The 12,507-nt window shown below is 43.2% G+C and overlaps 1 protein-coding gene across 1 annotated transcript; it reads left to right on the forward strand.

Moving 5' to 3' along the window:
• The first annotated feature begins 355 nt into the window (after positions 1-355).
• Positions 356-9,263, forward strand: SNX12 (sorting nexin 12). Its single transcript, XM_056130087.1, has 4 exons — positions 356-534; positions 5,847-5,942; positions 6,977-7,101; positions 7,455-9,263. Exons 1-4 carry the CDS (start codon positions 370-372, stop codon positions 7,555-7,557), a joined length of 489 nt encoding a protein of 162 aa, XP_055986062.1. The 5' UTR covers positions 356-369; the 3' UTR covers positions 7,558-9,263.
• The last annotated feature ends 3,244 nt before the right edge of the window (positions 9,264-12,507 follow it).

Consider the following 12,507-nt stretch of genomic DNA (forward strand, 5'->3'; position numbering starts at 1 on the left):
ATAAGACAATTTCTCAAATTGAGATGGGCGGTAGGCGGAGCTCGCCTGTACGTGCTCCCCAGGATATTGGGTGGGGCGTACTGAAGATGCAGGTTCCGGGGTGGCCATAAAGGCCACCCGGAAGCCTGCATGAGACCGTTCTGTAAAGGACTCACAGCCGCCCGCGGCAACGACATTCAGAGTACGGGGCCGAGTTAGGGCGGCCCGCGCGTGCGCGTGCGTGCGTGCGTGCGTGTTACGCGCGTGCGCAACACCGCTGCCTAGGGGTTGGCTGATTATTTTTGCAAGCGGGAGGGGCCTCGCGCGCGCTCCTGACTCCGGCCTCTGTCCCCCACCCCCTTTCCCCGTCCCGGCCTCTCCTTTGGAAAGATGTCGGACACGGCAGTAGCGGACACTCGGCGCCTGAACTCGAAGCCGCAGGACCTAACCGACGCTTACGGACCTCCAAGTAACTTCCTGGAGATCGACATCTTTAATCCACAGACGGTGGGCGTGGGCCGGGCGCGCTTCACCACCTATGAGGTTCGCATGCGGGTGAGTCACGGGGTGAGGGAAGACAGCTGAAGGAGGACCGGGTGGCTGCACAGGGCGGTTGTGCGGGGAAAGCAGGGGTGGGGAAAGGCTGGCCCGGGGATGGTTAACCGCGGAGTAGCTGCTTACAGGGGTCATTTGGGGGCTAGGGGCACACTAGGTTTAGGGAGAGGGCTATAGACTCCGTTGTGGCCCGAGGATATAGCAAACTCTTGAGGTGGGCATCGGACTAGGCTGAGGAAAAACAGGTACCCCTAAGCAAGACGTGAAGTTTGGCTGGGGAGGATGGAAATTATTAACAGTGAGGGTTTCAAGGAAATAGCAGTCATGATTAGAGCGCCAGAACGAACGGAGAGTAGAAGGCGGGGGGTTGGGGTGGGATGGAAAGCCAAGGCTTTCTGTCTGGGTTGCTCGAACTGAACTAGACTGTGGGAAGTTAGTCTGAAGAGGAAGGGAGGGCAGCCTCCCTCTTCACCTTCTCTTTAATGAGGTCTCCCTAGGATGATGGAGTTCAGCAAAGCCTGGATTGAAAGGTAGATAGAATCCAGGGGAGAGAGAGGGGACTTGGTAGAGTAGAACTGAGAGAGGGAGTTTCCTTGAGCCTGAGTGCTTCCCTTATTTGCCTAGACTTATCCTAGAAGGTGAGACATGTTTCATGCTTCAGTTTTGACATGCTGTTTGTCTCCCAGTGAAACCTGACTTTGCACTGGGATTGGTACCTGGTCAGTCCCTGCTCTCATCCTGGGTGGGTCCTTGAGTATTTTTTGTTTTTCACTTGAGTTTTCTGACTATGAATGAGCTTTTGCCCTTTCAGGTCTCGACAAAACTTTTGATTCCACAACCTGGTCTACAGTTACTTGAATATATATGAAATTCAGGGCTGCTGCAGCAGTACTTTCTTTCATTGTGCACCACAGAGGACTTTATTCTCAAGCTCTTAGTCCACAATGCAGGGATGGAATATGCAGATAGACTGTGTTAGTAGGTTCTTTTGCTCCAATAAGTGATTACTGGCAAAAAAGGTTTGAGAGCCATTTTTCTAGAGCTCATTATGTTTTTTTAGACCAGATGGCTATGATCCTGGAGCTCAGACAGCATTTGAACACCTAAAAGATAGTATTTATGCTTTCATTTTTTTAATGAATGAGAAGGCTGTTGTTTCTTACCTGAATTGAGAACTAATTACCAAATTCCAGGTCTAAATTCAAACAGAAAAAAGAAGTGAATAGTGACTATCAAAAGAAGAGAAAGGAGTCAGAGTGGTAGCTCTGTGGGCTGAATGCATGCTTTGCATGTAGAGGGTCTGAGTTTTATCCCCAGCATTACATGGTTCCCACCACCTTGAGTACTGATGGGTGTCCACCACCATAGACAAAAAATGAGAATAAACAATTTATGAGAAAAAATTGAATTACTTCTTTTGGTATTAATGGAAGTTTGCCCTCAAATATGATAAAAGGTGGGAACTCTCAGTGGTAGAGAATTTAATTACCTGAGGATCCTAGCCATATTTTTTTCATAATTTGTTTTGTATGTAGACTCTGCTGTGGGGGTTTGGAGATACTGTCTTTATGTATTACCAGAGATTCTTAGGAAGTATTAAGTAGCTGTCTATTTCAGACATTCTGAAAACAATAGGGACTCTTCATTTACTGCTTCCAATGTGCCAGGAATTGAACTAAATTTTAGTTTTGAACCCTTGTAAAACCCCTATTTTACAGACAACACCTGGAAAAGAAATGCAATTTAAGTAATTTCCTTGAGTGGGCATAGTTAGTAAGTTCCAGGGCTGGCCTTTGAACTGAGGTCGGTCTGACTCTAAAGCCCATAATAGTCTTTCCATTACATTTGAGTATTTCTGGTAAAGCTTAAGAGTAATTCTTTTGTGGTGCTAGGGATTGAACTTAGGGCTCATGGATGCAAAGCATGCACTTTGCCACTGAGACACATTACTAGCCAATTCTGTTAAAACTTAGTTGCACAACTTCAGCGTGCAATATTTTTTCTACCCATTAAGATTTTCCTTAGTCCTGTCCACAATTTCTATTTATATCGTGATTTTGAATTGATGGTGGTTCCTAGTTCTGTGGGTTTGAGTTGATTTGTGTTGTTTATATTGATTTATATGGCTATATAAGCTTTCATTGAATCTAATGGCAAAAATTAATGAATCATTGTTTTAAATTGTTTTTTTGTGTGGGTACACCTTGAGGTGCTCAGGTCTTACTCCTGGGTCTGTGCTTAGAGATCACTCTTGAAGGGTTTGGACGACCAAATGGGGTGCTGTGGATTGAACCTGGGTTGTCAAGGCAAGTGCCCTATCTGTTGTACTATCTCTCTGGGCCCTTAATTTTTAAACTTTTTACTTTTTGGTTTGTTTTGGGCCTCTCTCAGCAGTGACTGGTTCTGTGCTTACACCTGGCTCTGTGATAAGGGATCACTCCTGGTGGTGCTCAAGGAGCCATCCATATGGTTTGCCAGGGATTGAACTCAGGTTGGTCGCCTGCACGGCAAGAACCTAACCTGCTGCACTATCTCTCCAGCGCCTTGAATTTAAAAAAACGATCACATAGGCTTTATTAGGTACTTGAGACACAAATGTACTTTGAAAGTTAGGCATGTGTATGGCAGAAGCAGGTGACACTGACTTTTTGTTCAATAAATATTTCTGAATTTGTTCTCTTTCATTTTGCTCAGGGGAAAAATCCCCCCTTCTCATGACCCTTGAGAAATGAGATGAAGAGATGTCATGATGACATCACATGATGTATATGGAACTTTTCAAGTGTCACTTTTCCTGTCTTGAACAGGGCTTGGACTTGGATTCTTTCCCAATTTTCCCTTGGCTTCTTGTAGATCAGAGCCAAAGGATTCTGTATCGTGTACTTTATATACAGTCCTGTCTCCCTCAGATGATTTGTAGGTTGAAGCTGGGAGACTAAGTATATACATCTCCTTCCATAGGTGGCTCGGTACTGAGAGAAGGCTGTTGTTTTCCCTTGAGGGATAGAGAAAGAATATAATTTTTGTTAATCAAGGAAGAAGTCTCTATACAAAATCACAGTGGGCGGTTTAGTTGTGTCTTGGAAGAATCTACTTAACTTTTTTCCTCATTTCTTTGGTTCTTCTGGTGACTTCTGGTAAGACCTGTTAATTAAGGCTTTATTGTTAGGGGACTCACAAAATTTCTGATGAACTCTGGTGGAAATCTAAAATCACATGATACTGGAGGATTTTTCCCCTTGCAGAATTATTCCTCCGCCACTTTACTGAGATATCATTGGTATAAGATAGAAATTGCAATGGTGGAGGAATGGGTGTTGGAACATTGTATGACTGAAATTTAATCATTAACAATTTTGTAATTCTCTATCTCACACTGATTCAATAAAAAAAACCTGTGTAGGTTTGAGGTATACAGTAATGATTTGATTTGACACCCTATTTCTTGCAGGATTTTAAGGTTCTCTGTAATGTTTTATTTTGAAAAGTTTATTCCAGTACCTGATACAATAATCAAAAGATACCAAAAAATACACAGTAAAACAGAAGACAGTCTCTCTCCCCTCTCCGCCCTCTAGAGCAGTAGTTTTCCACCAGTGCTGGTCTGCAGTTGTAAAAAGATTGAAAATTGTGGTAATTTCTTTAAGGAAACCACTATTTCTAGTTTATTGTTCTTTATTTTTGTGCTTAGTGCTTATTTGTGGCTCTGCACTTAGGGATGAGTCCTGGTGGGAGTTGAGGCTTTGCTTGGGATCGAGTCCAGGTACATGCAAGACAAACATCTCTAACCCACTGTCCTGTTTCTCTGGCCCCAAACATCATCTTTATAACTTTTTTGTTTGGGGGCCATACTTGGATGTGCTCAGGGTTTAGTACTGACTCTGTGCTCCTGACATGGCTTAGGGAGCCATATAGGGTGCTGGGAACTGAACCTGGCTTGGCCGTGTGGAAGCCAAGTGTTGTACCTGCTGTTTTACCTCTCCAGCTCCTAGTTTCTTACTTTTTCCTTCTCTGTAGAGAAGGTCATAAAATACCACTTTATATCATCTTCCTCCACATTAGCCTGTTGACATTTCTTGGACCATGAGGATCCTAGGTAGAGTTGTAATGGAGATAAGTTGACTTGTATATTATTTAGCTTTTGATGATATATGCCTAAAACTGTGTTTTGAAAAGGCAGTTTCCAGACTCAAGAACTACAAAGCACAACATAATGAGGATTGTGTGTGCTAAGACTTGAACTCAGGGCTTTCACACATGGGGGATACTTTACCATTGAGTCTCAACCTCAGCTTCAAGTTTAATTTTCAGGTAAAAATGTGATATATGCACATGATAAGTTCAAATTGTATAATGAAAAAGTTTACCCTCCCATCTCTTCCATTTGTCTACTGCCAATAGTAAGAAATTCAGAGTCGATCATTATTAGCACAACTTATTCATGAATATAAAATTATCCCCCCCAAGCATATATATCTTTTTAGAACATGAAGATAAGCTATATAATTTTTTTGCTTTTTGGGTCACACCCGGCAATGCTCGGGTTACTCCTGACTCTACACTCGAGAATGACTTCTGGAAGTGCTCAGGGGGCCATATCGGATGCTGGGGATTGAACCCAGGTTGGCTGTGTGCAAGGCAAATGTCATCTCTACTGTGCTATCGCTCCAGCCCCAGGAAACAAGTTATATATACTGTTCTGTATCTTTAAAAAATAAGAGACCTCTGCAGTGGTACTTAAGAATCAGCAGAGCTATATTGGGGAGCAGGTTGACATTCAGTGTAAGGGACTGAACTCATGGTTTTGTGAATGCAAAACATGCACTCCACCCCTTTGAGCTATCTCCCTAGCCCACTGTTGTATACCTCAATGCTAATGTTTACTACCTTTTCATACTGGCACATATATTTCACATTCTTTTCATAGTTGTGTAGGTTGTGTGGTATGTGGTTTCATGCTTGTGTAGGTAGTATAGTTGTATTGTATAGGCATACTATAATTTATTTAGTCACTTTCCTATTGGTAGACATTTATTATTATTCCAAATAATTAAAATGTAATCAAAACCTTGGTTTAAGTATTTTTATATGACTGCAAGTTTTTTTTTGTAGGAAAATTTCTAAATAGCAAGTAGCAAAGTTCTAGTCACCAACTTACAGGACTGGATATGGTGAGGAGTGGTATTCACCCAGTGAATTTTGAAAGGATTATTAGAGCATCATTCATGGGAGCTATTACAGTTACAACAGGTGGCTCCCACAGACTGAACATTATTTACCATTGCTCTTCATTTGTTCTTCCTTTCCTATAGACAAATCTACCTATCTTCAAGCTGAAGGAGTCCTGTGTACGACGGCGCTACAGTGATTTTGAGTGGCTCAAAAATGAGCTGGAACGTGATAGTAAGGTATGGCTCCATTCCCTGTATGGAATCCTTGGAGGTGATCTCTATAAGCTGAGAGGTCATAAGATTGGAGTATAAGATCTTGAAGTCAGTGGATACATGAACATATTCTGCCTATCTAAATTTACTTTATTGCATCCGGCTGATTCCTTCTGGGCCTGGTTGATGATACCCTTTGAAAACTGAAAGTAGAAACTTAGAGTAAATTGTAAAGAAAAATTATTTAGGTTACTAAACTTCGTATCTAGCAAATTTTTACAACTTTAGCAAGGTATGGTACTAGAAATGAAAGGTACAGTCTCAGGAAAGGTCTTTGTGAGTTCTTGGATGGTAAGGTTGTTAGAGGGAATTGACATATGTTGGGGGTTTTTCCTTTGGGGGACTCTCTCTCAAGGAGTTCTTAGGGGGCCTGACTTGCATTAGCTGTTTGGTTAAACCCACTGAGTAGGGCTGCTTGGATCCAGTGGTCTTGGAGGCCACTGAGCTGCATCCTCCAGTGCTAGTAAAGGAGTGAGAGGCCTGGGATTGAACTCAGAACTTTACACTTGCTATATATATATATAGTAAGAATATATATATGGCATATATATATATGGCATATATATATGCCAGCCCTTTGAGCCATCTCTTCGTATCCTTTTATCTTTATTCTGAGATGATAAACCTTTCTTCACACAAAAGTAGAGTTTCATTAATTTTTGACTTGTGCCTCAGTTCTTAATGTCTTAGTTCCTACAAATTTCTGTCAGTTAGGATGGATCCTGTATTTAGAAGTAAACGGGTAGGACTGGAGTGATATTACAGTGGGTAGGGCAGCCTTGCATGCAGCCGATCTGGGTTCAAGCTCCCCCCCCACATTCTGTATGGTCCCCTTTTCACTGTCTGGAGTATTCCTGAGCATCATCAGAGCCAGGAGCATCTCTGGGTGTAACCTAAAAGCCAACACTCCAAAGAAATAAATGGTGTATACAATGCTTTGCCAGTTCATTTGCTCTCTGTTCTCACCGTGTGGTTGATAATTTGTATCTTTCCTGCAGATTGTAGTACCACCACTTCCTGGGAAAGCCTTGAAGAGGCAGCTCCCTTTTAGAGGAGATGAAGGTATCTTTGAAGAGTCTTTCATCGAAGAAAGGAGACAGGGCCTTGAACAATTTATTAACAAGTAAGACAAGTTCCTGGAGGCTCTTGTGCTATTTGTGTTGGTTTTTCTCTTTGGTAGTGTGCTATATGTTGTGGTGAGTTGAAGTGGACAATAAAAGTCCATCTCTTTGAGCAGAATTCTTATCTTGTTCCTCAGGGCCTAAGAAAACCCTGCATGTTGGAGGTGTCTAGAGATTTCCAGACTTACCTGTTCAACCTATAAAATAGTAGGGTTGAAGAGGTGCCTTGCGGCTGCCCTCTACTTGCCTGGAACCTTGGGGCTGATCTTGCCATTCTCCTATTCCTGCCCTCAATCCCCTGTGAATTCTTTCTGATGTCCAGTACTACCAATAACTCTCTTGATCTTTTTTATAGAATTGCTGGGCACCCACTGGCTCAGAATGAACGCTGCCTACACATGTTCCTGCAGGAGGAGGCAATTGACAGGAACTATGTCCCCGGGAAGGTGCGCCAGTAGGAGGCCTTCTCACCACTCGCCCTCTACTTTCCTGCTGAAATGACATTGGTTTTTACACTAAGCCTCTCTCTCTCTTTGATCTGAAGTTGGCTACCCATCCCCTGGCCTGATAGACTGTTTGGCATTGTGCTTCTTGGTACCTGACTACACCATGGGCATTCTGCTAGAATCCTCTTCTCTGAAGAGAGGTGGGAAGCTACAGGCAGATGTCCTTTGCTTGGGGGTAAGGGTGGGGGTGGGATATTGGACTGGAAGGCAATTTCTTGGGCATTTACCCATGCCAGAAGGCTAACTTTGTGGGGTGGGTGTCGTGTGCTAGTGAGGCACTTGAATACATACTGATGCTGCAAGTCCCGGGGATTTTCTTACTCTTAGATTTAACCAGGAACACTGAGCAGGGAACAACTCTGCCTTTCCTACCTGCATGTACTTTTTCCTTTTGGTGAAGATGGTAGAGACCCAGAAGCTGTCCTTATTTGCTCTAGGTCTGCCCCCAGTTTTCTCAACAGTTTCTTTTGTTGCTATCTCCCTCCTTTATGGTGGTAATCCTAGAATTGAAACAGTCTGTTGTGTGGAACAAGTGTATGGGTTTCTGGGCTCATCATCATGGCTACTTCAGAGTCAGAAGAAAGCTGTAGGTCAGTAGGGGAGCTCCAGTTAACTAGCCCTTCCCCTTTCTGGTGCCCCATTCTGGCTTTCAATGTTTGCTTACCAGCAGGGAGTGAATATAGGCCTGTGGTTCTCCCTTTTTTAAGCCATCACTACTTTAGGGATAGCTTTGCAGGTTTGGTGGCTTCCAGGTAACTCCCTGAAGGATGGGAATGAATAATTTTCTAGGTATTTCCCAGTGGCAGGGAATGGCATCACTACACTCTTCCTCCCATTTTTCCTTTTCCCCATGCCATTTAGTTGCTGCCATAAGGCAGAAGCACACGAGCAATTCGCATAGTTTCCTTCCAAAGCACTTTGAGCTGTTGGATGGGGCCTAGGGGCAAGAGTTGTTGCTGCCTTCCCCAACTGGGTCACAGGGTTACTGAACTGCCTGCACTTGTTTCCCATGAACGCCAGCATTCTTCCCAGAAGCCAAGCTAAGGCTAGCAGCTGGGGGTGGGTTTCCAAAATTTTTGAGTCAGGAGCAGCTTCTTAGTGCTGGGCTGCTGTCTGGGACAGCAGTGATTTGTTTGCTGGGGCCCATTAGCTCTCTTGCACGTTGATAGGATGGGAGCAAATTAACTCTGGTATCAGGTAAGATGTGGGGACTCATTGCTTAGACTCCCTGTTACTGAAAGATTAGAGTTCTCTAAACATACCTTGGGGAAAAAGGATGGCCCACACTGAGAAGAAACTGTTTGGGGAGACAAGAATTGGATTTTGATAGGATTTGGAGTTCATCTAAACATTGCATTTCCTGAGACAGATCAACTCTCCAGTTGCTTAGCCTGTGTTGGAGAAGCTCTGCTCCCTTTTCCACCTCCCCAGTGTTGGTATAGTTGCTGCCTTTTTTATTTGTATCTTCTGTTATTGATTTTTAAAGATTTCTTCTTTCATTGTGCACAAATGCTGAGAGCCTGAGGCCCCATTTCTGCTGTGTATATATCCTACTTAGGGGCTTTTATTTGGCAAACTGTTCATTCTTCTGTCAGACAATGTCATATTCAACTCTGTTCATATTAAACCACTGTGAAACAAGCCTCTTGTTTGCCTTCTTCAGTTGTACATTTAGTATTTTTTAAGAGCTAAGATTTGCTGTGTATTGGGCAGAAATCATAGAGACATGTTCAGTGTCGTTTAGTAAGCTTTTCACTTAAAATGTAAAACAGTGGTTAGGGTGCTTGCCTTGCACACAGCCGGCCTGGGGTCGATCTTTGGCATTCCATGTGGTCCCCAGAACACTGCCAGAAGTGATCCTTGAGTGCTGAATCAGGAGTTACTTGTGAGCACTTCTGAGTTTGGCTCCAAAACCAAAATGCAAAACAGGGCCATAGAGATAGTATTGGGAATAAGGTGTTTGTCTTACACACAGCTGACCTGGGTCCTATCCCTGGTACCGTGATAGGCTTCCCTAACCCCCTCCAGGAGTGATCCCTGAGGACAGCCAGGATTAAGCCCTCAGCACATTGCTGGGTATGGGCCCAAAACTGAAAATATAATAAAACTTACTGAGGAAATAACTGGTTTAAGAATGTGTAAAGCAGAACCCTAGCTGCTGGCAGCAGTATTTACCTATCCACGAAACTCACAATTGACTTTGTCTCAGAGGTAATGTGTCTATTTGGAGGAAGTAGCCATTAGAGGCTCAGTACCAGAGGTTTGGGTCTGATTTAGCAGATTTGGTTTTTAGGTTTGTGGGTTTGTGGTAACTTTTAGTGTTTGTATGCATATGCTGTATATGTACGTAAACACACGTGTCCTTGGAGTTATCCAATGGTACCACCTACAAACACTTTTTTTAATTAGTGAAATACCATGAGGTACAGTTGTAGACTTACAAATTTTTGTGCTTGGGTATCAGTTCTACAATGATTGAGTACCCATCCCTCCACCAGTGCCCATTCTCCACCTCCAATGATCCCAGTATCCCTCCCACTCTCCCATTCCCCCCCCCCCCCCAATCCCACCCCACCTCTGTGGCAGGGCATTCCCTTTTGTTCTCTCTCTCCTTTTGGGTGCTGTGGTTTGCAAAAGAGGCATTGAGTGGCAATCATGTTTGGTCTATAGTCTACTTTCAGCATGCATCTCCCATCCTGGGAGGATCCTCCCAACACCCTTTACTTGGTACTCCCTTCTCTATCTGAGCTGCCTTTTCCCCTAGCATGTGCGGCTGGCCTCCAGGCCATGGAGTGAACCTCCTGGTACTTATCTTGACTATTCTTGAATGTTAGTCTCCTATTTTTACAAACACTTTTTCTTTCATGGGGCTTTTACCTTGGTTGAGGCAGCTCCCCCTTTTCAAATAGATTGATGCAGGCAGAATGGTGGGTAAACTCAGAACTTTGGATGGGTAGATACTTTCATCTGACCTCTGTGTTCTGAAATGGCTTTGCACACAAAGTGGGTTTTGAGAAAGGATTGGAATGTGGGATAGGGAGGAGTTGTGTCATTTGGGGTGGCAATACTAGTTTTGATCTTGCAGTTGAATGTAGAAAAAATCACAGAAAGTGATTTGGTCAAAACATTATGAATTTTACAATGATAGTTAGGTCTAAGAAGAGTGTAGGCTGAATTGAGGGGTTTAAGAGCTTTTTGTAGTTCAGTAATTGGATGAAAAAAAGGTATCTGAAGGAATAGAGAATAGATGTTTCTGTGGGATAAGAGAAGGAAAGGTAATAGAAATGCATCCTTCATAGGGATGTGTTAGAGAATGGATTAGAAGCAAGAAAAAGCTATGAAATGTGGACAAAATTTGAGATGACATTGAGAAGTACTAATTACTAGCCTTTTGTATGTCCAGCCGTATGCCAAAAACAGCAGGAGCTGTCTGACAACTGTTCAAATAAAATAGGCTTTTTTGGGGGGAAGTACTAGAGATGGAATCCAGGACCTCATGCATATGAAGTGTGTGCTTCACTGAGCTATATCCCTGGCTCCCTTAAAAATATTACATGGGACTGGGGGATGGCTCAGGCATAAATGACCTGTTATGTAAATGTGAAGCCATGAGTACTATCTCTGGTTTTGGCCCATGATATACCTTCATGCTTTGGGCACAATCCCGATACCTCTGCTGTTTGGAACCCTTGGAAACATGCAATGATCTCCAGTCCACCAAAGCTAGGTGTGTGACCAACTGTCTGTGAGCAGCTCAGCTGAAGATGTGAGCAATGCAGCTAGCATGTGACCTCAGGCAAACACATGTGAGCAACACAGTGATTTTTTTTTTCCTTTTTGGGTCTCATCCGGTGATACTCAAGGGTTAAGTCCTGGCTCGGCACTCAGGAATTACTCCTGGCAGTGCTCAGGGAACTATATGGAATGTCAGGGATCGAACCCAGGTCAGCCACATGCAAGACAAATGCCCTACACGCTGTACTATCATTCTGGCCCCAACACAGTGATCCTTAGTGAACACCATAATCAGGATGTCCATGACATGAGCAGCAGAACTAAAGGATTCAGGCCTCAGGTGTGCACACGTGTAGGCACCAAAACCAAAGTTATGTGACCCCTGGGGAGCACTACAAACAAACTGCAAACACCACAGTCAAGTGTGTGTGTGATCCCTGATCATTGCAACAATAATATGGGAGAGGGAAGATGGAAATTATATATATATATATACACACACACACATATATATATATATATATATATATATTTTGGCGGGGGGTGACCACACCTGGCAGTGCTCAAACCTTACTCCTGGCTCTGCTCAGGGATCACTCCTGATGGTGCTTGGGGGATCATATGAATGCAAGGCAAGTATCTTAGACCCTATGCTATCTCTGTGTTATTAGCATGAAAGTATGATTACTTTCTCTTTCTTTATAGATCTTATGTTTTATTTAGTTCAGAAGATGTATATACAAAAAATGAAAATGCTTGAAAGAAAAATATGATTTTAAGAGTTTTAGGCACATTTAATTGCCCAATTTTTTGGAGGGTTGGGCTATATCCTGCGCGACTAGGTGGGGTTTACTTCTGGCTCTGTGCTCTAGGGTCCATGTGATGGCAGGGATTGTATATAGAAACTGAAGGGAAAGGATTAAGAGGCATTGCCTGTGGAAAGTCAGATTGAGTAAAACAATTGTTCTAAAGATTTACCTATAGCTTTTCTAATATGTCATCAGAGTGAAGACCTATAGATGATCTGCAAAGTAGAGTACCTGGTTTCCTGAGCTGGATATGTCATTAGCTGGTTAGGGCACATCTGCAGCAAATTTGCCTTGCCACTCTGAGTCCCCTTTTTTTTGTTTTGTGGAGCCACACCAAGTGGTGTTCAAGGGGCTACTC

Source organism: Sorex fumeus, unplaced genomic scaffold (assembly GCF_029834395.1).
Source record: "Sorex fumeus unplaced genomic scaffold, SorFum_2.1 ptg000073l, whole genome shotgun sequence".
In the NCBI taxonomy this organism is placed as follows: domain Eukaryota; kingdom Metazoa; phylum Chordata; class Mammalia; order Eulipotyphla; family Soricidae; genus Sorex; species Sorex fumeus.

What these genes read in the sequence shown, in the direction of transcription:
- SNX12 (XM_056130087.1), top strand. Translation starts at nt 370, where the DNA reads ATGTCGGACACGGCAGTAGCGGACACTCGGCGCCTGAACTCGAAGCCG. An exon ending in AGCTGGAACGTGATAGTAAG is followed by an intron (nt 5,943 to 6,976) that starts GTATGGCTCCAT and finishes TCTTTCCTGCAG; the next exon opens with ATTGTAGTACCACCACTTCC. An exon ending in CTTGAACAATTTATTAACAA is followed by an intron (nt 7,102 to 7,454) that starts GTAAGACAAGTT and finishes TCTTTTTTATAG; the next exon opens with AATTGCTGGGCACCCACTGG.